Source organism: Ambystoma mexicanum, chromosome 6q (genome assembly GCF_040938575.1).
Source record: "Ambystoma mexicanum isolate Mex_15411 chromosome 6q, UKY_AmexF1_1, whole genome shotgun sequence".
NCBI lineage: Eukaryota > Metazoa > Chordata > Amphibia > Caudata > Ambystomatidae > Ambystoma > Ambystoma mexicanum.
In genome coordinates, this window is record NC_090937.1 from 122,521,897 (window position 1) to 122,548,814 (window position 26,918).

The 26,918-nt window shown below is 43.0% G+C and overlaps 1 protein-coding gene across 2 annotated transcripts in view; it reads right to left on the reverse strand.

Moving 5' to 3' along the window:
* Positions 1–26,918, reverse strand: part of LOC138515816 (melanopsin-like) — an 894,150-nt gene that overhangs the window by 551,598 nt on the left and 315,634 nt on the right. For both annotated transcript variants that reach the window (XM_069630561.1, XM_069630560.1), the window contains exon 3: positions 20,697–20,830. In XM_069630561.1, the coding sequence (XP_069486662.1) occupies positions 20,697–20,830 (134 nt within the window). The remainder of the gene's footprint in view (positions 1–20,696; positions 20,831–26,918) is intronic.

The following is a 26,918-nucleotide window of genomic DNA, read 5'->3' on the forward strand; positions in this document are numbered from 1 at the left end:
CAGAGTTTGTTTGCAAGTATGCTTTGCCATCATCAGCACACTTGTTATGGCTACCAGAGAAGCCTGATGAGTTTAATTAAGAAGAATTGTTTGAGATGAAGCTGCGTTGCAAAGTTACATTAAAGTCTCCCTGACATACATTCTAACACAGGCTTGACTCTGTTAAGATGCAATAGTCTCCAATTAGTATTACTCTTTAATTTCCACCTGTTAGATGGCCATTACTGGAGCCATATGAATAGCCTGAGTGAGAAGGATGACACTTTCTGCCAAATATCAGAGGGCCTGCACCTTCTTATTAAGTACTTGGACCACACCCAATGGACACAATACAGTATGCATTCTGCGAACTTCACAAGGACACAGCCCAGGTCTTCATCTACTGAGTCAGTTCTTAGAAATACTTTTTTTAACGAAATAGGGAGAGCATGAGGAACTTTGTACACAAATATCATACGTGATGAGTGGCATTCACTTGGTGTTGTCAGCTATCATGTAAACAATGTTTTGAAACCAATTGCTACAGGATCTGTTCACAAACCACACAGTTCGTTGCCCAATCACCATTGTAAGATGCTTTTGTAAGTGTTGAATATGCAGAGGGGGCTGCCAGGTCAGTAATACATCTGTACTAGCTTTAAAAGAACAGTAGTTTATGGTCATTCGTCTTAAGGCGTCATGTTAGACAGTACGTTTTCAACCTGTTAATTCAAGGTCCTTTGTATACTGCACAGAGCCATTCCATAGTGGTGTTCCCTAGTTTACATTAGTGAGAAGGAGGGAGCTATGTTAACAGAAAGCTGGCATGCTCATAGGATCTAGGCGTGCAGGGGTGATGGCACAGTTCATATGTCATCCAGAGCAAGTAGCTTTGAAGCCCTTTCTGGGAGCTGATAGAATTATTTGATCTCACACAGAAGATCAAATGAGCTGTGGGGCTGTAAACTATCTGCAACTCCTTAATCATCTTGCAGGAAATCCCAGGGAAATGCATTGGCTGTAATCTATGGGGGGCATCAGAACTTGAAGCAGCAGTGTGAATCTATGGGCCTCATTACGACCCTGGAGGTAACCATGCCGCTTTTTGCGGCATGGCTACCCCCATTCCGGGTACCGGGTCCGGGTTCCCTGAATGGAGAAATACCGGGCCATTCCGACTCCCACGAGCAGACCTTGTAATGAGGCGGCAGGGAGTTAACAGGGCCGGCAGCTCTACCGGCCCCGTTAACCCCCTATCGCAAAGGTCATAATGAGGCCCTATGTGACAATATCAAGAGGATGCAACTCCTTTGAGGAACATGCTGTGATGATCTGGGGATACAGCAAAGGCTGAACATGTCCTCTAAGTTCAAAAACATTTGGAACTTTGGTAGGGGACACCTGTAAATAGAGGTCGCTCAGAAGGGAGGGTGCTACTTGGGTGCAGTAATGGGATCTTGTTCTTAGCTGCGTTAAGGCAATGCCATTCCAGATTCTGCAGCTGAGAGAGATTGCACACATGCATATATGTCTTTTGGATTAATATTTGACAGAGTGTCCAGAAATTAAAATTACTTTGATGATTAAGGGAATAGAAAATGGGTAAAGAGCCTCAGAAATGTGGAGTCCTGTGTCCTGCGTCCGCTAAAGAGTTTCAAAGGTCACTTACTTACCAATAGATGCCAACGTGGGGCAGTTTGTAATTTAGGGTGTCCAGATTTAAAAAATAAAAAAACTGGGACAGGGCAACTGACATAAAAGTAGGACTAACTTTTGACAGTGGCTGTCAAGGCACTACACTTCAGTAGCGGTTGGAGGAGAAGGGGGTTTGAGTTTCACTGTTCCAATAAAAACATATTATAATTAATTGATCACAAACTGCCACTATCTTATGTTGTAAAATGCTGTATTTCTTCTGTGCGAGATTGTGCATTCCTGCCTGCCAGCTATGAAGACTTACTACCAAAAATCGAGATCCATGCAGTTTCCAAAGGAAACCTAATCTTGAGAAAGGGGGACAGTGCACCCAATTCCGGGACCGTCCCTGCAAAACCGGGACGTCTGGTCACCCTATTGTAACTGCCTCTTCTAGTTGCAAACTAATTAATCAAATTCTCTGGTGATTGCAGTCAGAATGTTCTGTCTTGATCAACGATATCTGTACGGGTTTTTACATGGGAGCTTTTGTGTTGAATTACAAAGTATTTTAATCTGTAGAAGCGCTAATCAAATACAAGTAACGTAGACACATATATTGCATAGTCCATAGACTATCTGAGAAGGGGGGGGGGTTAGAGAAGATATGATCGACAGCTACCTCGGTCTGAGTCAGATTCTCCCTTGCATTTGTCCCAGAGGAATACAATGTCATTTTAAAAGCAAACTTTCTTAACTTTATTACCATTTAAATCAACACAAAAATGATAGTGATTACCACAAACTATCCCTGGAGTGCAAGGGTGAGTGACTTGCAGGTTATTTTATTGTTTTGATGTATTCCCCCAGCTTTCGTTTTGTGTCATTCCAACACAGCATGACAGATTGTCTTCTGACATTTTGAAATGGATACTTATATAAATGCTACAGTGATTACTGCATTTATTATAAAAACGTGAGTGTACATGATAACTCGTGTATGATTCCGAATAATAATTCACCTGTTCACTTATAGGTGGGTGTTTGTTCCGCAAAAATAATGTTATTTTAATCCTGGATTGTTTAGGGCCTCATTACGACCCAGGCGGTAAGGGGTTAACGGCAGCGTTAACAGCGCCGACCCTTACCGCCTGAGTACGAGGTCCCTTAGCGCCATGGCGCTTTTAACACCTGCTTTTAGCAGGTGTTAAAATCCATGGCGCTAAGGGACCATGGAGTTAATTACGCCACCGTAATTTACGGTGGCGTAATTAACGCCTTCCCCACTCCCATTATGCCCTATGGGGCAAAAATGGGAATGGGGAAGGGTAAATGGGGATTGGGGACTTACCGCCGCGCCAAGGTCGGAATGGGGCGGTAAGTCCGCCAACCACCATGGCGTAAGCGTAGTTTACGCCATGGTGGTAAAGTCACGGCCCAGGCGGTAACTTACCGCCTGGGTCGTAATGAGGCCCTTAGTCTTTTTTGTTGGAAACAAAAAGCATGGTAGATTGTAATATTGCTTTCACAATTGATTTTTTAACTTGGATTTGACAACAGTGTTTCACGTCTATTTCCCCTGTAGTCTGAGGGGGAAATTATTTCTGAAATATGATGATAGACTATATTTCATACTGAAGTCAAATAAATAATTATTGCAAAATAGCTTGTTTCCTGTACCTGAGAGCCAGGGTGGGTTTGTTGTCTGCAAGGCTATTGTGCTGGAGTTGCCCACGTCCATAAAAAGGACACGAAAAAATGTATTGTGCAAATAGTGTTTGGAGGTGGATTTTCAAATGTCCTTAAATTAAGTGCCTTTGAATTGTTATAGACTTTGATCATTTTGGAGATTACCTTCGGCAAAATGTTCTTTTTGATGGCCTCTAATCTTCAACTATAGTGTGACTTTGATAAGCATTGTGCTTTGAAAAGGCCTGCTGTGCTAGGCTTAGTCTGAAGTGGAAAACGCCCTCAGGCAAAATACAATTCAATTAAAGCGAGATCAATATTTGGTTGAAAGCTGGGAAAACAGTCAAGCACTAAATTATGTGTATGTTTGCTTTTGTTTTAATGTAGAGGTACAGTAGCATTCAAATTATAAATGAGGACATTAAGTGATATAAAAGCTATTGCATTAACATACCCTAACATCATGAAATACCTTACAACAGAGCAACAATTCATCCCAATGTTTCAAAAATGCACCAAAATGATGACTACAGCAATAGAGGAACACGAAAGACACAGTCTGACATACAGGCAAGCACCCAGGAAGCAGAGAGGGAAATGAAGGGTATAGAAAGAGGACAGAGAGGCATAAACTTGCACAATAAAATCCACCCGGAAGAGAAATGTACTGAACACGTGTTGCAAAAAAGCAGTGTAAGTCACATGCTTAGATTACTTCAGCAGCTGAAACATTTCCTTCGTAATGCAATTTTGTATTATCATCTATCATAGTATGAACACTCACCTCAACCCCCTAATGACCATGCTGCCACTTTCCACGTGACCTCTCGCCCACGGTCACGAGTCTCCTTTCCCCATCCTAAAACTCTTTGTAAACCCCAAATCCTCTCATGTCTTGCTTTGTTTTTCCGCTTCAATTGACGGTCTGCCTGTGAAGCCAGAGAATCGGTGCATTTGCGTCTTCACACACCTTTGTTGCGCCCTCTCGCTGTGATTATTGCATCCATTGTTCTTCTCTGCAACTCTCCGCTCTCCTTTGTTACACTCGATAATGCCTGCAGCCACTTTCCTTTCATGCTTTGACCATTGAGTTCTAAACCCCACGACCTTGTTCAATTCAGTTGAAATAAAATAGCTATTATTGAATCTTCAATGGCTTCTAACCCAAGTAAAACATATAATCACAATGGTTCAGCTGCCCACTTTTACAACAGGAAAGGTTACTTTTGCTTCGAAGGGAGTGATAATGTAATCTGAAGCAAGGAGTGATTATGCAAAGTAAAGTAAAGTATGCTTGCTCCCATTCGTCAAAAGATTATGCATGTTTTTTCAATACCAAATTTGACCTGCATTGTCGTGATCACACCAGAAATTATAACGAAGACCCACGGTTCTATGGTATTTATTTTTCTAAAATGTAAGTTTTTTTAATTTATTTATTTATTTTATGCACCTATTAGAGGTAATTGTTTATACTTATTTTTCTAAAAGAAAGTTACAACCATCATTCCCCCTCTTTATTTGTGTTTGTTTGGGGACACCACAAGGCATACACCAATCTTCACATGGGCCGTGGCAGAAATGTCAGTCTGCAATAGCAAGCGACAGGTAAAGCCACTGCCCGCTTGACTTCTGGTCCTGTTCTGATGCAACCTTCCTCAGCTAAAAATGGATGATTCTCTGGGAAGTTTTTCTCATTTGGGAAGTCCTTTGCTCATTGAAAAGTCACATTGTGGGTAACTCTGAAGCCTCAGAAGGCAACATTACTGTTGCAGGCCTTGCAACACAACCCTTTTCCTCAGTTAATTCACCCTCCCATGTACCACATTCTATAAGCCACAAAATAGGTCTGCTTGGCCTTCATCAATGTTGTGAAGATCAAAAAATACATGAGAGACCTTAGCAACATGACGGGCAACGGACTTGACCTGGTCCTGCCTTCCTCCACACTCGTGTACTGCATCGCCTCTATCGATTTAGATTGGTCTCATCACACCAGTGCTCATCACACCAGTGCTTATGTCCAGTGCTTACTTGAAGCTCAATCCCTCCATGGCATCCAGACCTAGCTCTCTGCTTCACATCTCAGCTGACCACCTGCACTAAGTCTTTTGGTTTCCGCATTAACAGACAGCTCTTTTTCAAACAGCACACAGCAAAGAAGATACACACGGCTTGGTACCAACTTTCACTCCTGTGGAAAATCAATCCCGACATCACAGAAAACAACTTCAAATCTGCTATCAAGGCCTTGGTCCTCTTCAATCTGGATGGTGCAATGCCATTTTAGCAGATGTTATAGTGACTACCCTGGAACCTCTGTGATGTGTCCTACATGATGCAGCATGACTCATCAAAGGCCTTCTCTGTGTATGCCTCAGACTCTGGAACCTGCTCCCTATAAACACCAAACTCACTCCTGCATTTGAGGAAGGAGCTAAAAACCCTCCTCATCAAGCAATGACTCCTCCCTAAAACCTAGGTCCACACACTGTCCACTCCCCACTTAACCTGAGACTGGGTGATCCCCCCCACCTCTTTTCTCCCCCAGTTGTTTGTAGATCCTTTCTGCCAAATTCCCCACCCTCCCCATCCCCGTTGTTACAATTTTGTTCCCGTGTATCTCAGCTTGCCCTACTGTGCTCTTCCCCCATGATCGATATAGCGCTCCGTTGCTTCCAGAGGCTACCTCAGTGCTCAATAAATACCCTAATAACAATAATAAACAATTATCAATAAAATCTCCAAAATCATGGGAGATATTGACACCATGACAGCTGGCCAATTCTAACCCATCCCACCACTGATCCCATTAAGGGCAGTGTGGCAACAGTCAAATTACAGGCCCATCTCAACCAATGAATGTTCCAACATCCTCCCTTCCCTCAAACCCAACACATATGAGGACTGTGCCTCTGCGTCAAATTGTCAGTTCTTTCCTCTCACAAAACGCCATAACACATCGTTTCAAAACAGGCCTATTACGCATGCTTCTTAAAACAGCGTATCATCAGATCTGTTATCAAAGCCTTGTATTTGGATACGCATTGGCCAGACTATTGGTCCATCAACAACCTTCCTTTCTTACGGAAGATCACTGAAAAGATCATGACCTTAAAAGTGCATAAACAAATAGATCAACACGGCTTTCTACAGGACATCCAATCTGGTTTCAGATCCAGATGCTGCACTGAAACAGCTACCATATAGGGTGTCGGCGATGTGTTTCTTATCATGGACAAAGAGGATTCATGTCTCCTGGTCCTAATTGACACCTCCATAGCAGTTAACACTGTGAACAATCCCACATGGATGGGGTTCACAATCTCATTGTTGATGGGTTTGCCTCCTACCTATCAGACATAGACAAACTCATCCAGATGGGGAAATTCAGATGCTTGCACCATCCAGGCATGCATGGTGGCCCTCAGTGCTCCATTCTGTCATTGGTCCTATTCAGTCCACAATCGGTGCATCATTCACAAGATACCTAACACCAGTCACAGTGAAGATTTCTCACGGCTGGAATTGTTGTAACGCTCACCTGACTCCCACGGAGGTGCTGGCCTGGTTCGCGCTGCTATGACCTCTTCTAAGGTGATGCGCAGGGTTCGGAAGACGGACTGGACCGGGCCCCCAAATCTTGCTTGTCTGGCTCGCAGAAGTATCCTTCTGTAGGCGAAAATAGGGGATTAACTGTCTGCAGGGTAATGCAATCGGCCTCCCACTTTCCCCTCTCACCCTCCTCGAAACCCTTCTGTGATTCCTCGTAGCGTCTCACCTTAGGGTCTGGAAGGACAAGCTCTCCATCCTGCTTCTGATGCAGGGGCGCGTTGGTATCCAGTTACTTCATTGGATTTTCGGATTGGTGAGAACCAAACTTGCTTGGCTTCCAGGTAAGTTTTTTGATAAGAGGTTCCCCTTGTGTCCATGCATTAATGTACTAATGCTAGTGTCTTTTTCCCCATAGGGGCCGGGGTACGGAATGCCGGGGAACAGGCACCGACCCCAGATGAGAGGAGAAATCCTTGTAGAAATCAGATAAGTCTTTAATGAGCATTTTTTGGTAATGTCTTTTCATTCGCTCATTATCGCTGATGGCTCTTTTTCCCCTTAGGGGCCGGGGTCCGGAAATGCCAGGATGCGGCGCGGACCCGAAATGGAGAGAGAATGAATCAACAGGTAAGTCTTAACATGGAGATTTAGCTTTCCTTATTCCCTTCTCTCTCTCACCTTTTGTTCTGGTCTTTTTCTCCCTAGGCGCTGGGGCGTGACTGTGAATCCGGATGATCGCTGCTGAACATGGAGGCGCCCTGTAAAGGTGAGTGGAATGCAGCGCTGCAGCGATCGACGCAATGAGCTTTTAAATAAAAGTCTTCCTTTTCAGGATTGTCGGCGAGATGTCTCCGGGATGCGGTTTTAGCAGGTAAGGACTTTTCCTTCTTCTGTTCTCTTCTTCTCTTCCTTTGGAGGTGATCCAGGATGCTGGTGGCAGAAGTCAGGATGCAGGAGCAGACACGGTGAGCATCCAGCTGCTTGATGCAGAACAACGCGAAGCACGTGTGGCTGTTCGGGTGAGGTTTAAATAGCCTTGGAAGAAGTTCCAGGTATGTATCCTTCCTCCAATCAGGTATGTATCCTTCCCCGACCACGCCCGGATGGTAAATTAGTCCCACAGGTAAAGTAGTTCCTTTCAGGCCTCAAGGAGGCCGGGATCCTGCAGCATGGTCTGCATCAGGTAAGTGCACCCAAGCACTCCCATAATGAGCCTGGCGCCTATGGCGCCAGGACTGATGTCTTTTATGAGTCTGGCGCCATAGGTGCCAGGACACTGTCCAAAGGGCCCCTATATGGGGTTGCTGGGTCCTTCCTTGGGGACTGGATGTCCGCTTTTGGGGACGCAGGGCTTGAACCGGCTCCCCGGGAGCGGGCATCATGACAATTGTGTCTTGTATTCATTCAGTTTTGTGTGGCAAGCACACATGTAAACACTCAAAGCCACCAAAACTGGAGTATGTGCTCCTGGGCAGGCCAGCTATATAACCACTCCTGAAGTCATGGCTATCTGACATGAATCTTGAAGAGCATAAACCAAAATGAGCCCAAAGCACCAACTCCCTGGATTTCCTCATCGGCTGTAACCTCTTATTCAAACAGCACATTCCAAAAATAAAACACCACACAGCATTGTACCAACTATCACTCCTATGTAAAATGAAATGCTTTTCATCACCCTCTGACTTCAGAACTGCCACCCAGTGCCTGGAACTGTCACACTTGTGTATGAGGAAGCAGTTCTACTCAGGTGTCTCGGAGCATTACAACGTGTTGCAACAAGACCGCTCATCAACAATACAAGCATAAACCCCACTTGGAGAGAAATAACCAGCTGCCAATAGAAACCTGGATCATCTTCCAAACTGCCTGTGTTAGGTTCATTGCTATGTCCACTCCAGAGACCCGCTTACCCAGCAGAAAAATAAGTCACCTCTGAGGCCTGCACAGTGAGGACGACTGGAAACCAAAACATGCTGGAAATTGAAGATCAGGAGGTGGCCTTATACCACTGTGGAACAGAAGCCTTTCTCACATCTCCATGGCCCAAACACTCTTAGAGTTCAAGAGAGGACCCAAGACCTTATTTTTCAAGCTGCTCCTTAGCTAATGATGTAAACCACAAGGTGCACAGATCATTTTAACGCCTTCCGTCAACCGCGGAGACTACTGAGCCAATGGCATAATGTAACAGCACAATAAGACCTTCGTTTTAGGCACCAAGTGGCAAATCCCTGTGTGTTAGATGCGACATAACCAGTGATTATCATTTTACACATATGGCGATCTCTTCTCGGCCTCTGTTAATGAACTGCAGTTGTTCACATCTCCCCACACCCCTTTACCTGATATTTGCAGAAGGTGGCTGGGCTTCATGTAACTACCCCGCCGATGACATTCAAGGTCCATGAGTCAGTGATGCCTCCAGCCCAGCCAGCTAAGAAACACAGTCACATGAGCCCACTGATGAGACATGCAGAATGAGTAGTGCAGTGTCAACAGCAATCATGTCCCATCGAGGTCAATGAAAAACATGTCAACATAGACCAGGCGACAGCTGGGCGCCCATGACTGACAGTGCGATTGTTTGGCGCACTTATGGGGCTTGTGTTAATGGGACTCATTTTATGCAACCCCCCCCCCACTTTGCATAATGCACTGCCAACCCTGGCTCCTCTGAGTGTTTTCAAGTGCATGGCGGATGCGGCCTTGTTTTTCTTCTTTTGTTCTTCCTAATGCATTTGTCGACATCAGGGTTCGTAGAATTGTACAGTGGGACCTCATTTGAAAGCCAAAGGCAATCAGTGTATCAGTGAAAAGATAAACGAAGGAGAAGCAGCAGCACTTGGGGCCTTGTGACTCACAGATAAATAAAATAAATATACAAATGAGGGTTTCTATGTATTAAACCGTAGCATGTCCAACAGCCATGTATATAATTCTCAGTGCAAAGAAGGGAATGGCATCCATTGACACTAAAACATGGGACATACTGCTGACGTGATGTGCTGCCAACATTTCTGGAACCTGAGTGTTTTGTTTGGGGCCCTAGATCAAAGTGCACCGCTAAATAATGTTCCACAGAGCCTTCCTTGTTTAACTTCAACTTGGATTATGCTTTCTGCTTCCCCCATCGCTGTCTGGGGTATTATCCTTCTTGTGAAGCCCTTCCGAGATTGGCTACTATATTTGTAGTGAGATCCTCAGTGGTAGAAGTTCGCCAAAAAAAGCAGTGGAACTGTGACCCCTGCAGGCGATAGTGCAGACAGGAAGGGAGCCAAGTGCAACACATTTTTCAAGGGTTGTAGCCATGCTGGTTGACAGCGAGTTGATTTGAAACAGATGTCAGTTTACCTGTAACTGCTAGCAGGTGGTAAACTGGAGAAGTGAGCTTTAACTTCACAAAGAACAGTTCTTTTTTTTTTTTTTGTTTGGTTGATAAAATCAACCGTTCAAATTTTACAAATACAAAACAATGTAATACAAAACAGTATGTTTAGAAAATATAAAATCATCTTACATAGTATTTTTATGTGAAAATTGTGACCACACAACATCAGAGCAAGAAATAGCAACATAGAAACATGCAAATCCATTGCAAGTCATTTCACCTCCAAAATTACTTCATTCAAAAGCCAAGCAGATTAATAATAAATTATATTAGACGGCAGAATACAGTATTACTGCGAGTCAGGAAAAATTGCATCCAGAAAACGTACAGTGGCTATCCTTACTGAGAGAGAAGTAGTTGAAAAGATACATTGCCACACGTTTTTCTGGGTATATACATTTTGACTCTCAAAGACATTTTTGAAACACTTCTTTCGGATGATAGATAATTGTGGGCAATGGATTAGACAATGTTTCAATGTTTCCCTTTGGACAGGATCTTTACAAAATCGACATTGATTTTCAGCCTTTGGAATTTGCTTCCTACGCGCCAAAACATCTAGCGTTGGCCAGAGGTTCAGGCGGAAGCGAAGGAATTTTTGTCGAAGCTTTGAGCAAGGGGCTTTAGTCAAGTAGTCAGCCATGACTCTAAAGCATTTATGACCAAATAGGCTGCGATCAAAGTCCTTATATTTTAGGCATTGGTTTTGTGTCATACACCAGTCATATCGATGAATTTTCAATTTTGCTCGGGCTTCATTAGACAAAAGCAAATCTAGTTCAACAGAAGCATCAGATAAAGCATTTGTGGTAAAGTCACACCACTTCCGAGAGAATATTTGATTTTTCATGAGTATTGTGTTGCCACCTTACCCAGAATGTCTAGACGCTCCAATGATAGCAAAAATTGGCAAAAAAAAGCGCAATATTTCCAGGTGACAAAGGATACCATTGATAAAGAACCTAATACAAAACTAATTAAGGGTAAGGGTGTACACATGGGTAGGCGTAGACCTTGCTTCCAGAAAAAAGATTCAAGTTTGTCCCACCATGCTGCAGGTTTAGGAGCAGTAGCTTCAGACCCATAGGTTAGGATTGGAAGAACCTTCTGGAAATAAAACGTTAGCACATGTTTAATTGTAAGTTTTCCAAATTTGCCCATGAGTACTCTTGCTTGGGCAACTAAAGAACACAATTTGCCAGTAAATTCTAATTCAACCTCAGGGCTTGAGCGAATGTCTACAACTAGTGTTCCCAAATATTTATAGCTGGACACCCATTCAAGTGGAACATTATGCAGACTCCACCTGAAGGGTTTAACTTTGCAACCCAAACGCCATTTGCATACCATTGTCTGAGATTTGTTGATGTTGATCTTTAGATGATTTAGATCTACATAAGACTCAAGGGCATCTAGGAGTTTCTGTAGTCCAATATGGGTTTTGGAGATGAGAATTAAATCATCTGCGTAAAAAAGGTATGGGATTTTGTGAGTGCCTACGCTAGGGGGATCACTCAGGATTTTACTAAGGTTTATGCCCAGGTCATGTATAAACAAATTGAAAATTGATGAAGCCAAGATGCACCCTTGCTTCAGCCCTCTATATGTGTGAAATTTGGAGGTCATGTTGCCCACCAGGTCTATTCTAACCTGCATAGAAGTGTTAGTATATAGCAATGTTATCAAAACTAGCAGGGATGGTGGGCAATTAAATTTAACTAATTTGTGATAAAGAAGGGTGCGATCAATGGAGTCGAATGCGACCTTAAAATCGACAAAGGCTAAAAACAGCGTCTATTTGCAGGCAGCATGGTTCGATAAGAGCATATGTAGTGTTATGATGTTGGGTATGGTACCTAAACCAGCCACAAAACCTGACTGATAAGCGTCATTGAGCTTAGCCTGTGCAATCCACTGATGTAAATCTCTCAGGATTAAACGAGAGAAGATCTTCCTGGAGCGTCCAGTAACGCTATGGGTCTGTAACTGGATGGTGCGGTCCTGTCCCCTTTTTTAAAAATGGGGACAATTATAGAGTGAGTTCAAGTAGGTGGAAGCTTTTGAGTCATGATGATATGACTAAAGATTTGAAACAGGATACGACCCCAGATTTCTGGATGGGTTTTTAACATATTGTTAGAGAGTCCATCCGGACCACGAGCACCGGATCGACTGGCCTTTTTGATGAAAAAGAGAATGTCATCCAGATCAAAATTTATATGGAATGTGGACGGGGGGGCATAAGGACTATAAGGATATACCGCCATCAGGAACTTTATATAGGTCGGAGAAATGCGCAAGCCAGGCGGATTCAGAGACTTCATTGGCTTGCATGACAGCTTGAGGACTAACCGTAGCTTGATTAAGGAGAGCCCAGGTTTTGGCAATGTTTTTGCTTTGTAATGCGGCTAGAAGTTGTTGACTATCAATATTAAATAGGTGGGCACGCCTAGCTATTACCCAATTCTTGTACTTAGTTCTCAGATTTATGAGTTGTTTATGGCAGATATGAACTGTTATGTTTTGCATTTGTCTTTTCTCCTGCCTAAATACACGTTTGCGCTCTTTGGTTTCGTTATCAAAAGCATGCAATGTAGGGCGACGGTGAGCAGAACTTAACAGGGAGCTAGGTACCAAGGAACGAAAGGCTTGAATCATATCAGAATAGCAAACGTTTGAAGAGTTGTAATTTGTCGGAAGGCTTGCAATCTTCTGAGACAAACAATCATGGAAAGAATCCAAAGCCTTTTCCGTCCATCAGAGTCTCTGTGCAAATTGGGATCAATATAATACTGCCAATGGGCAGTGAGTTGATTATGATCGCTCATGGTTGATTTCACAATTTCAAAATCCAATACATCTGAAAATAGACTTGCATTTGTATACATATAGTCAATGATAGATGAGGAAACACCTCTAGACCAGGTAGGGTCCGGGGGGATATCAGAACTGAATGCTCCATTAAGCCTGATGAGATTATGATGTTTTGCAAATTGAGCCCATTTTTTTATGCGTGTCGATTTGACTTTGTTGTTCGAGGAAATACAGTCAAAGTGGAAATCGCCTGCAATTAATAACTTATGGACAGAACCGTCCAAAATAATTAAATTCAACATATCGTTTAGGGCATTTAGGAAGCATTTGTCTGTGATCCCTGCCAGATTCCAGTATAAATTTATGATAGCATACGATGTTTGAACCAATTTCAACCGGCTCATTTGGATAAAAGGGTTAGGTGAGGTCCAAGGGGTAATGCTAGAGTTAATGTCAGATTGAATTGCAGTAAGTAGGCCCCCAAAGGGTCTACCACATAGACCTTTACCTGCCGCAATTGTGAGCACATCATGAGCATCCCAGATAAGGACAGAAGTAAGCCAAGTTTCTTGGAGCAGTATTAACTTGTATTTGCCCTAAGAGCTACAATCATTGTTAACGAGTTTGGAGTAACCCCGAGAATTCCAACTGATGACAGAAAATGTACTTACTTCCAGTACTTGGATTAGTTACGGCTGAGGATGAGTTTCAGACAGAAATCTTGGTCCTCTCAACTCCTGGGAACGACTTTCATAGTTAGATGAGTGAGTGGTAATGGACGGTTGTAGCTGCTTGAGAGATTGAGCACTGTCATTAGGATCCAGGGAAAGAACAAAGCCCAAGTCAGACAAATGTCTTCTAGCAGACCATATAGCATTCTGAATTACTCGTGATTGCATCCAGATGCGTACAGCATGCGGATTGCGTTTATCAAAAAAATCCACCAAAGTTAGATCATGTGAGCTGATATCTTCCAATGCTAGTATATCAGCAAAAATACTCAAAATGCAATTACGGTTTAGAACATATTGGGGACAGGGGAGAGGTTTGCATTTTAGGACCAGGCAAAAATTGGCTGGTCGCTTTTGTAAAGGCCGTGAGGGCAGTGAACCTTTTTCAAACGCCGGGGGTGCATGGACATTGGGCAGGTTGATTTAATGTCTTTTTGCAAAGCTACTTGCAAAAGTTCAAGGAGCTCAGGGGCAAGTTCCACCAAAAGAGATTGTTTAATTGCACCAGAAAATTCCTGAGAAACAGGTGGAGATAAAGAGGTTGCTGTTGGCTTGTCAAGCGGTACAGATGGTTGGCCGGTTCCACCCGTACCAAATGTCACTGGTGGAGTTGATAGCACCACTGGCTTTGGTAGACAATTAGGTAAAGGTAAATGGGTGGAAGATTGCAAATTTTGAGCAGATAGAGCAAAACCGGACATCTATGTATCAACCGCACGGCGAATTTCTTGCCGATGGAAATCCAGGGGCAAGTTCTTATTTTGTTCATTTGTGCAGGGAGGGCCTGTGGGAGTAACTTTGGCCGGCATTAGCTTGGCAATGGGAGATTCATCCACTGCTACCTCCGCTTCCACCAAGGCATCAAACGGGGCATAGGATGGAATGTTAGATAAGCCCACAGAAGCGGGGGTAGATAGACGTGCTGCGGCCAATTGGTGATATTTCTTGGCTACTGCTGAAGAAGCAATGAGAGCACTTTTTTGAGGAACATGAACGTTACGGAGAAAGCTCTTTGTTTTGGATGAGCTGTTCCTCTTGGCTGCTGCTTGATTTTTAGGTTTTTTACATGAAGGTTTTGATGGAGGTTTTAAAACGTCAGAGAGGGCCTTAGGGGTAAAAATTGTATAAGGCACACTCCCTGACGAACCGGTTGCAACAGTTGCATGTAGGTCAACAGAGATTGCCGGAGGTAAAGTGGCGGGGTCCATAGTGTTCAGTATAATGCCTTCAATGAGTGGCACCGCCAGAGTTTAAGGAGTCTTAGCCATAGATGATTGGGCACATTTAGGACAAGCAGATGGCTGTGTCTCAAATGAGGTTTGAATACCCAGTGAGGCGGTTAAGGCCAAAGGGCGATCATTTGGTTCATCAGGGCAAGAAACAGGAATGTTTTTCGCTTGGAGTACAGAAGTAGCATTCTCTTGCCATGCTAGAATTTTATCCAGTTTTTGAGAATGATCACACATATTGTTAACTACAGAGTCAAAAAGTTTAGATAACGTTTGTAGTGACACATGCATGGCTGACAAAGTAAGATTGATCATATTCTGGGTTGCTACGTCCGTATCTATTTTACCAGGCAACACCATCGGCTCTACACCACGCCGTGGAGTGGGAACAAGGTATGAGGCTTCAACGGCCGAACAATGAAGATCCATTTCTAAGAACATAACAGGAGAATGTGACAAGTTCAAGGGAGATCCCTCAGGGAGTAGTTGATGGGAAAACTCTGACTCATTCAAGTCCAAATTAATTATCGCAACATCAGAAGGCACACAGGCATCTGGGTTGGCCTCAGGAGGAGCAGGGGCTGAGGGTGGCAAATTGTGCAAAAGCACACTGTCAGAAAGAGAAATACACGATACAGGCAAAGATGGGGCAGGGGGTATGACTTTGGGGTGAAAACATGACGTGTAATTACGTTGTACTGACTTGGTCAGACACTAGAGTTGCGAAGATGGAATAGCATTCAAAATGTCAGACTTAGTGACTTTGTGTGTTTCTTTACAGAATTGCCGAATATCAGGCAATGGCAGCCCTTTAAAAGGTGCTTTGTTACCAGTGCGGTAACGGCTTGAGACCGGAGTCGAGCACAAAGTGAGTGCTGGTTTCTTTTGGACATTAATTACAGAATTACCAGCAAGTTTAGAACGAACTGGTTGAATGGATAAAGGCATCCCCGTTTTTAGGGAGGGTAATCTTGACTGCATGTTATCCCAGACTATACAACAAGTAAATAAATAATAAGCAAGTATAGATAGCAAAGAATTTTTCGAAAGCACAACACACAAACACTTTTTAAATAGATGGAACTTATCACTCCTATACCGCCTCGGTATAGGCTAGAGCGCTAAACAGTGGGACAGCAGCCCAGAACGCTTTATCAAAGCACTTGACTGAATATGAAAATATATACAACATTCAGCAAATATAAGATTCAATGTAAGTTAATATAAAAATAGATATCTTATGTTTGCACTGCCTTGGGAACGCCGATGGCTTGAGGAGCAGCCTTAGTCCGTCTCTCCACCCCAATGTCCAACTAAACACAGCAGTTACCCAAGAGTGGGCCCTGCTTTCGGAATGAAGTATAACATGAGAAGTCCCAATTTGCAACTGTACAAGGCTGGTACCTAAAATACTAGTAATTGTAGGACAATATCTGGGATCAAAGAGAACTTCTCCACAGTCTCACAGTGACCAACTTAATTAGCTAATACACTAAAATTGCAGGGATTTCGCAAGATAGTTATAGTATATATGGAAACTTGCCACTGCACCAGGAATGCACGCAGGGACTCCTCTCGCCTCCCAGAGCCAAACAGCAGACAAACAGTACTATCGATACGGTGCCATTGTCTCCGCTGCGGGCTTAACGCCGCAAGGGTGGCTGGTCCTTCACTAAATGTTGCAAAGGGGTCACGTGATCAGTCACGTGGTCTGGTCGGGCTCCGCCTCCTCCAGGAAGCGAGGGCACCACAGCAAGAGCTCTCGTCAGCTCGCAGTGCTGTGCAAACACTGAAATGAAGGTAAATGTTCCTTCCAACAAAGCGGACCTTCAGTAAGCAACACGATACGCCGCTCGGGCAGCTGGTCCTTCACTAAATGTTGCAAAGGGATCACGTGATCAGTCTCATGGCCTGGTCGGGATCCGCCTCCTCCAGGAAGCGAGGGCACCACAGCAAGAGCTCTTGTCAGCTGGCAGTGCTGTGCAAACAATGAAATGAAGGTAAATGTTCCTTCCAACAAAGCAGACCTTCAGTCAGCAACACAATACTCTGCTCGGGCGGCTGGTCCTTCACTGAATGTTGCAAAGGGGTCACGTGATCAGTCACGTGGTCTGGTTGGGCTCCGCCTCCTCCAGGAAGCGAGGGCACCACAGCAAGAGCTCTCATCCGCTTGCAGTGCTGTGCAAACAATGAAATGAAGGTAAATGTTTCTTACAACAAAGCGGACCTTCAGTAAGCAACACGATACACCACTCAGGCGGCTGGTCCTTCACTAAATGTTGCAAAGGGATCACGTGATCAGTCTCGTGGCCTGGTCGGGATCTGCCTCCTCCAGAAAGTGAGGGCACCACAGCAAGAGCTCTTGTCAGCTGGCAGTGCTGTGCAAACAATGAAATGAAGGTAAATGTTCCTTCCAACAAAGCAGACCTTCAGTCAGCAACACGATACACCGCTCGGGCGGCTGGTCCTTCACTAAATGTTGCAAAGGGGTCACATGATCAGTCACGTGGTCTGGTTGGGCTGCGCCTCCTCCAGGAAGCGAGGGCACCACAGCAAGAGCTCTCGTCAGCTCGCAGTGCTGTGCAAAAAATGAAATGAAGGTAAATGTTCCTTACAACAAAGCGGACCTTCAGTAAGCAACACGGTACCAGTTCTGGAATGGTGGAGATGATTGCAAAAAGTAGTGGAACTGTTAACAGTAACAAATAAAAGTAGTGGAACGCCGCTCCCGACCGTTCCCGCTCACTTCCACCACTGGAGATCCTTTTGAAAGGGAACCAACAGCAACTGTGCAATGCAGGCGATTCTTGCCTAAAAGCAGCAGAGCATGGGTCAACGCCAAGAGATAGCATCATTGTAAACATTGTTTTCGTATTGTAAATCAGGCTTGTTCATGTCATGGTGGTGTGAATGGTTGTCCAGAGCAGTGCCAGTGGTTCAGATTAATTCAAAACCTTCCACCCATCACTTTTTTGGTTAATAATTTGTGTCCCTATGTGAGAGAGGGTATGCCCAGATGTGGTTCCCTCACTCGCTGCGTAGTAGGGAACCGATCTGCACCTCATAGATGAGGCCCAACAAGGCCTAAATATGTCTGGGGTTCGGGCTGGGCCGCACTCATTGGTGGCAATACCTGACTGATTTGCATATGGCTGGACCTCTTTTGCAATGGTGCAGACAAGCTAAAAAACGGTGGTGTCGAAGGTTGGCCAGAGCAATGCATTGGTTCATATTAAATCAAAACCTTCAAACCCATCACTATTTTGGTTACTGTTCATGTCAGGGTCCAAAGAAGGTGGCAAATTGTTCATTCTGTCAATGTTGCTGTTGTAACAATGGATATGCTTTCCTCTTTTTATGTAATGTCAGACCTCTGGCCTGATTGGTGCTGGTGTGTGTTTGGTAATACTGCGTGTTGGGCTTAGGTAAAGAGATAACGTAAGTAAAGAGAACGTATGCCCAAGTCCTTCCACTACATGCTGACCACTTGCTAATTTGTGGAGGACATGTGTAATAAACATGGGCAATGCAAATATACAAATAGCTGTTCTGATGACAGCAGATTTTGAGAACAGACACTTCTGCGGATGCTCTGCACCTTGGAGGGATGATGTAGCAGGCTGGTGGTTCACATTGGGAACTGCAGAGTTGGTTATAATTGTGGCATCTGCACTTTACTAAGTAGTGTGATTGTGGTAAATTATGCATCTCCCAGCACCCCAGCTTGCAGGTGGGCACATGTGCTAAGTGCTTAAAAAGCTTGAACTCGTACTTAGTGCACTATACATCTAGTTATTTCCATGCAACATTACCAGTACGTGGGCTCTTTTTTATGGCCAGTCAGAAGTCTAATGGTCTGGTTGATGACGCACTATGAGGAGAAGCAACATTTGATTTCACAGTTTGTTTTTAGCAAATGCTACCATTGTAGTTGCACTGCTAAGTGTTGTGGAGGTTGGCATTGTGCCCATATCCCTTTCTGGGTGATGTAAACATAAGCCTGAAGTTCGTTAGCTACAGGGGTGACATTTTGCCCAGTTAAATACAGCGTTTACATTCTTGACCTTACTCCTTCTGGGGACTACTCGTAATCCTTCAGATTTTTTGTATTCTATAATACCTCATCCGATCTAACATCAAGGAAAGGCTATCGGGTGCAGCCAGCTACGGACCCTAGTTTGGAACTTCCATCCTAAATATAGCTGGTTAGAGCTTCATCATTTATTTACATTTTTTTTTTAAACAAAAAGAAACATATTCAGTCCTATACATTCTTACAGAAACATTATCAAATTACGCTAAATTAAATTATAATTTCACTTCAATCATCTAATATGCAATATTGTCATGTTTAATGTAGTTGGCATTGCTCCAAACGAAGGACCTCAGGAAAGTATGGGAGGCTCCCAATGAAACACTGCGTAACTTAGAAAGCACCTGTGCTTCTCCATAGGACTAACTACAATGACGTGTATCTGTACAAACATTATTTTGCTGCTACGTCGCCTCACTCCACTACTATTGGACACTGCAAGACGTATAATCCTGCTTCCTTTCTATTGCTGGGGTTAGATCAATATTGGCCTACCGTCAGATCAAAGCTATAGAATAATCCTCCTCAACATTTCAGTAAGATTTGATTTACCTTACCATTCCTACCAAAAATTCAGTTAATATCTCTGTGACTTGAATCTCCCTTTTCTTCTTTCTCTTTTCGCCATGTCTGATTTCAAGGTGTTAAGAGTGGTTCTTGTTCACATTGGGGCAAATTCACAAAGGCATTACAATGAGTAACTCTGACCTACTCTTGACTTACTTCTAGTAATTCAGACATGGGTCAGAGTTGCTCATAGTAATGTATCCGCCCAATTGTGTACAAAATATATAAATCAAGCATATCAGGTGTACCAACAAACATACAATGGAAGCACATGTTAAATTAGACGCCCCTTGTTCTATAAATGACATCACAGGAAGTGACATTAAGCAACCTCTGACCCTTATGATAAGCAACTGTTATTAAAAACTCAAGGTTGTGTTCTGCGAGTATACAGTGACAGAAGGCAAAAACAAAGAGCTACTAAAATTAGCAAAACGTATAGGCACACCAGCTCTTAAAGAATCATGCCTGATTGGTTAAATTACAAGACCTACAAAGCAGTCATTGCAAGTAACGACACAAAGGTAGCAATGGCGTTGCCTACCTTTCCATAAATGGTGCCCCCAGATCGTAGGTTTGGGCACTTCATGACACCCTCTTACAGACGCAGTATCTTGGCCCCAGGGATGGCCCTCGGTGGCAACTCCCCGGAGGATCTAAGTTCCAGAGGTCTGAACGGTTCAATAGATATCAGTATGCCTGGTATACATGCTCATCAATGCTTACACATAAACTAAACCTTTCAGGGCTGATTTACAAAGAAGTAACCAGTAGTAATTCCGAATTATTACTTTTCTCTTTCCAGGAGTAAGTTAGAATTTCTCCTGGTAACTATTTTGGGAATTGAATAGTCTCTCTCTCCAGAAATAAGTCAAGAGGAAGTCAGAGTTACAACCAGATACGCGTCGTTGTGATCAACCTTTTTGATGTAGAACAATTGGGAGGGATTACTAGAAAGGCACGCAAGACATAAAATGAGAGGGAAAACAGTGATGATTATCGATCATACATACCTATCTCTCCAAGGATCCATTTCTTGTGTAAACTGTTCAGAAAGCAAATGGGAGCCTGAGTAGCAGACATCAGGAAATCACTGACGGCTAAATTCATAATGAAGTAGTTTGGTGGTGTACGCAGCCTCTTGTTGCTAAAATAAAACATGGGGCACACCAATAAGATAAGCCATCATCTGTGTTTTAATGTAACAGTTTCAAAGATGCTACAACTAGCATGCAATGCAAACATTTTAATAGAGGATCCAAAAACATTGAAAGTAAAATCTTGTGAAAGGACACAGATATAGTGAAATCTGGCAAGACAACTTGTCTGAGGCAGCTCAGAGGCACTTCTGCCACACTTAGTCATCGTCATAAGGATTCTGAATCAGTATGATTCAGCTTTTATGTTATTACATTCCCCATTTTCTTTCCGATGAGTTCTTTTCTGACAGTAGTTTGCTGAAAAAACTCATACATTTATTGTATTTTTTTATTTTTGGATGATCCCCTAAACCCCCTCTCCCCTATTATGTACTACCTATTTCCCACCTCTCCTGCCCTTTGTACGCCCTTAACCCCCCGCCCCCCACCAATTTTTCGAGAAAAACAAACTGCGAAGTAACAACGTCGTACCTATGATTCATGCAAAACAAATATGTCTGTGGTGTCCAAAAAAAGAGCAGATGTAAAATACAGCATATTGAGAGTTTCGAGCGAGAAGCTTAAACAATGCATCAACAGCGAATAGCAATGCAGTAGAAAAGTGGCATGTGCCAGAGCAAAATGTGTGTGCACAGTCCAGTGTATGGAATGCCTCAGACACAAGGGTAGGAGGAAGGAGATTTACACTGTTGCAATGAGCTAGTGATGTTGGTAAATCACTTTGGCTAGCATGCTTCAGCCAAGCCGACAAAGGCTCCACGGCAGAATGTAAACTCATTTCTCAAAGCCAAAAAGTTCCTGAGAAGCGAACATGAGAATAACAGGCCAAATAAGCGGGGCGAATCCCAAAGGTGGAACAGAACATTTTTGGCTCATTATTGCAGTCCTTCTTGACATTCCCTGTGAGGGACTCTATGCCGGTTAGAACCCCATCGGCAGTGTACACAGGGAACATGAAACGATACAAGGACCCAAAATGAAAGGGCACATTGTACAAAGTACTCCAGAGGTAACAAGTTCAAGTGGGAAAGCATAAAATGTCACTCGCTCCACTCAATTCTCCAGCTGCACACAGCACACAATTTTCCCACTCGACAATGGATATTGGGGGGGGTGTGCACATGGTGAGGTCTTATCCACATTCTCTTTTCTCAAATACACTTGGACAGGAACATTTGCTATTGAAACTCCACCCCTTGAGAATTTGGTAAGGTACAGGCGAACCTAGGATCTGGTGAATGCAGATTATTATGGGGACTTGCCTGGTGGTTGAAGAAAATTGGTTGATTGTATTACCAAAGAAATGCATCTCACAATACACATAAATATGTGCACTGTGCTTGCAGCATCTCTTTTAAATAAATGTTCTCCATTATTGCTTAGAGTTGCTGGGAGCAGTGCAGGCTAAGCACACCACATTCTTTTCATTAGTAACTCAAGATATTATTTGAAGGCACATGTCAGTTACTACCCTCATATTTGCTTTTGTGTGTGTGTGAGAGACAGAGAGAGAGAGAGAGAGAGAGAGAGAAAGAGAGAGAGAGAGAGAGAAGAGAGAGAGAAAGAGTTGTTACTACGTTTTACTTCAAACACTATACCAAATTAGATACATTTCACATAGTAATTTATATAGCATTCATCCTGCCACCAATGCCATCTCTCGATGGAGTTATGGGCTCTAAACACCCAATCAAATTCGGATTGTATTTTGTTTCCTGTAGATTCATTGAACCATGACCGACGTGTTCAATGGTCATTGCTGTATCATATTTTAGTATTTTAAGTATTCAATCTTCCTTACCTTCTGTTTTTCTGAAAATAATGTGCTGGCTTTTTATTTCATCTCACTTGATTGCCATAATTAACAGACCTCTTCTGAGGTCTGTTAATAGACCCAGGAAATGACCGGTGTACCTGACAGATGCTGAAACAGGGCTGATCTCCAACCATTCCTGTTCATGTACGCACTTCGTGGAGTGTGGTGGGTTCGAGGAACTCCCCACACTCCCCTTTGAGGGGAGCAATTCACAGGGAATGGGGCAGGTCTTGCTGCTACCCAATGTGCCTTTGAGAGTGTGGATGCCACTTCCTCGCTATCCTCCCAGAGAGACAGCCTCTTAGCCCCAGGGATAGCCCTCTTTAATAACTTCCAAAGGATCTCAATTCCCAGACAGCATTGCCAGAGGTCCCAACTGTCTACGCTCTGGACTGACCGATATGTATTGGACCGTTGAACACTGCACATGAACCCACAGTGGTTGCAAACCCCTCTTGGTTGAAGCTGCTGCAATACCTGGGGCTGAAGCTCCAATTGTGGATCCTGTTCTCCAGCACTAATACATTGGCATGCTACGTATCAGAAATGAGAGACCACACAACACTGTAGAGCTGCTGACAGTACTGAATGTCATTCCAAGATGGCACTGCATGCCGTGGATGGAGGGGTGGACTGGGAACCAAAAGTGGAACTGCAAATATTTATCAATGTGCCCCCATATTACCTAGTTTCAGCAAGAACAACTCTTTTCCTATAACGAAATTGGAAGTGAAATAGTTTACCACACAAAAGAGGCCCAGGGTGCAGAGGCCTGAGGGGAAATCTCCAGAGTTTCCTATCGGCCAGTTCACCCCTGTGTGAATGGCTTTGAATCCTTGCAGACCCTCTTTAACATAATAGAAATTATGTACTAATTAACCAATATCAGACCCCAACCAATAATACCCTAAGGAGGGTTGTTGAGAGTAAAAGGGTGATAAATAATCCCTGATGGGAATGGAAAACCAAAAGGGGAGCAACCCATCAGCGAGAACCTTAGTAAGAGGATTTGAAAGCCTAGAAAGGAGGAGAAACCTGGATAAAGCATATGTGCCTTTACCTGTTCACTTGATACAAGGTGTGATGACTGGATGGAGAATCCTAGAGAAGACTGCTGCCTGGAGGAAGGCTGTACCAGAGAGGAGAACTGAGAAGCACGCTGCCTGGAAGAAGGTACTACTACAAGCCTCGAGGCTTTGCAAGGCATCATAGTGAGCTGTTGATAACTTGATGTTCGGTGCAGAAGCTGCCTAGAGAAGTCCAGAAGCACCTCCGAAGCCCTTGGGGAATCGAAAGAACCAGGATCCACCAGTGACTACTGGGAAACATAAGGAGAGAAACCAGATCCATAACATGGGGGTGACAGAATATGGTCTGTCCAGGAAAGACCACAAATAAGTGGGGGGCATAGGTTTGCATTAGTCCTAAAGTGAATATTAAAAAACCCAAGGTCTGGATGCTACTTAGAAACCTGATATCTGGGGAAGACCATAAATTAATACTAATAGATCCCTGTTTGTGGTCAAACGGAAGGTTGAGACCTCTGTGAGACTTCAACAGATCAAGAGGGTGGTGATAAATTCGACTAGCTCATGAAGAGTTTTGGAGGAATTCAACTTATTGGTGACAAAAATGGAAACTGAGCGGAAGCCAGATCAGACATTCCTAAGAGACCTGAAACCTGGGAGAGGTCTAGAGAGGCAGGGTGAAAGCAGGTACAGTAAAGACAGGACCACACTGTGAGTGCACCCTTGAAGAGGTCTCACAGCAGAACATTTTCTGTTTTGTTACATTAGGTCATGGTTGGACCTTTGGAATTAGGAGTTGTGAAGTCTTTTGTTGGCCACCCTTGGAACTTTCGTGTTGTAGCTTAGGGTAGCCATATGGCCAAGGACATATTAAGATTTGACAATGAAACTTTCTGTTCGCCATTCAGTTGGATATTGCTTTCTAGAATATGCTTTCCCAGGGAAGGACAAGGACTTGAAAAAATAGGTTAAGAACTTTATGATTTGTAAGTCAACCTACAGAGGTATTGGACACTTGGAGAGCCCCACTTTATGTTGACCCATCCTTAATGCTTTTTACTTTAGATGTTTCCTTAATGTTTCTATTTAATTCCCTAGTTCCTGTAGGGAGTTTGTCCAACCCTTTCCTTGAAGAAGCCTACAATAAAATCAGTCCTTTTGAATCTCAACAAATTAGTGTCAGTTGTGTCATAGTTCAGCCTTAGCACAGGATTGAGAAGTCACTGCATGAGTGTGGAAATTCCCCATAATGCTGAGTGCAAACACCCTGTCCGCTTTCATGGTCAAAATGTGTGGGAGAAGCCATCATTATAACACTCCCTAATGAAATATAAATTTTGTCTGATGGTAGCTGGTCATCACTAATGAAGCCAGCTATTGGTCCATTAGCAAAAGAATGGCAAAGGTCAGGTACCACACACTCTTCATTGTTCACTGCCTTGTTCTTTTGGCACTTGTTGACTGAATGAGAGAGATGAACATTGCACCTCACTTACAGCCATAGTTAGTATTGAACTTACCTGATGCTGGCTATAAATTCTGACATCTTAATCATGAATCGCTTATTATTATTATTATTATTATTATTATTATTATTATTATTATTATTATTATTATTAATGTTGTTATTGTGTTATGATTTTTGATTAGAACAATTCATAATTCAAACACATTTAGCAAAGCACAGTCAGCATTGCATATTATACATTATAATGTGCAATGTTGAATATCTAATGAAATTAAATGATTGTTGAATGTATAACTCAACACATAAATAACAACGTAGTAATACTCACCTTTAAGCAATCCAGGTTAAAGATCTTAATAAACGGACTCTATCAAAATACTTAAAAACAGAAAATCAATAACTCAAACAATATAGTACCCATTTGTCTATAACAAAATGCAAACGAGAATCTTCAATAAAGGAGGCATGAGGCGAAAGACTCATATTTCTTACAAAAGATGGAAACAGATGATTACACTGAATACTCAAACAGTAAACTCAGAATCAAGCACTCTAATACTCCTAGCTGATGCTCACTATATACAGTATATCTGAGAATTCAATGGTGCTAATACCTGAGTTTATGCTCACTACCAACCTAATGTAGCCACAAAGCCTGTAAAAATGTTAAAGTGCACTGTCCCAATTACGGAACCCTAGCTCCTAGTCTGAGCAAAATCAACCCTTTAAGCTCAATAAAAGATCTTGGAAGATCCCTTAATTGAAAGAAGATCTATTTTAAAAATGTAATTAGTGTAACTGTAAGGGAGAGCTGCTTGCCATTCATCAATCTCCCCCAAACATTCTGCAAAATAACAACCGAAGTATAATGTTTGAATCTTTCAAAATATAACAATCTTCTATGTAATAATTGTGGATTTTCCAGGACCAAATGGCGAACTGTTTGCAATTTATCTGATTTACAGATTCTACATTTACCCCTTTCAGCACGTAGTCCCAATCGTGGTCCAACACCCTCAAGAGTATGGAGAAAATTACATCTGAGTCTAAAAAACAGATTCAATGGTTACAAGGAGGGGATTTATAAACATATGGCATTGGTGACTTAATCCTTTGAAAAGTTTTGATATATTCTTTATAGAGTTTCAAATTTGTGAAACTATCTCAATTTTCAATGTGGTCCCAGTCTCTTAACTTCTTCCTTATCACTGAGGGGTGAGACTCTGCACCAATGCCTACCTTGGCTAAAGAAATTGCACATGTCCTCATGAACTCAATTAGGGCAAAGTCCTTGACTGAATGAAAAGCTTCCCCTTATGTAGTGAACAGAGATGCCCCCCCGTCCTCTTCAAACTTTGTGTAGAGAATCATTTTGTTCCATTGTACATTTACAAATTACAAAATCAATGGTTGAACTAGACACTAGTCCAAACCAGATAGGTTGGCTAGGGCAATCTCCATGCACACTCCCATTAATTTGAAAAAGGTTCCATTTATTCATAAACGTAGCCCACGTATGGCCCCTGGCCTCCCTCTTAATGAATGATGCCATTGGAATCAGTTGACTAGAGGTGTGGATTTTACTTAGATCATCAATTTTATAGACTATATCAGGGCTGAGACAGTTGAAGTCACCCACACAATAATCAACGATAGTGTATGGATTGATACCCATTGCAATACATTCTAATCCAGGTCAGATCTTGTATGGTCATCGCTTCATCGCTTCCCCAGCCTGGTTTACAATACATATTAATCATTAA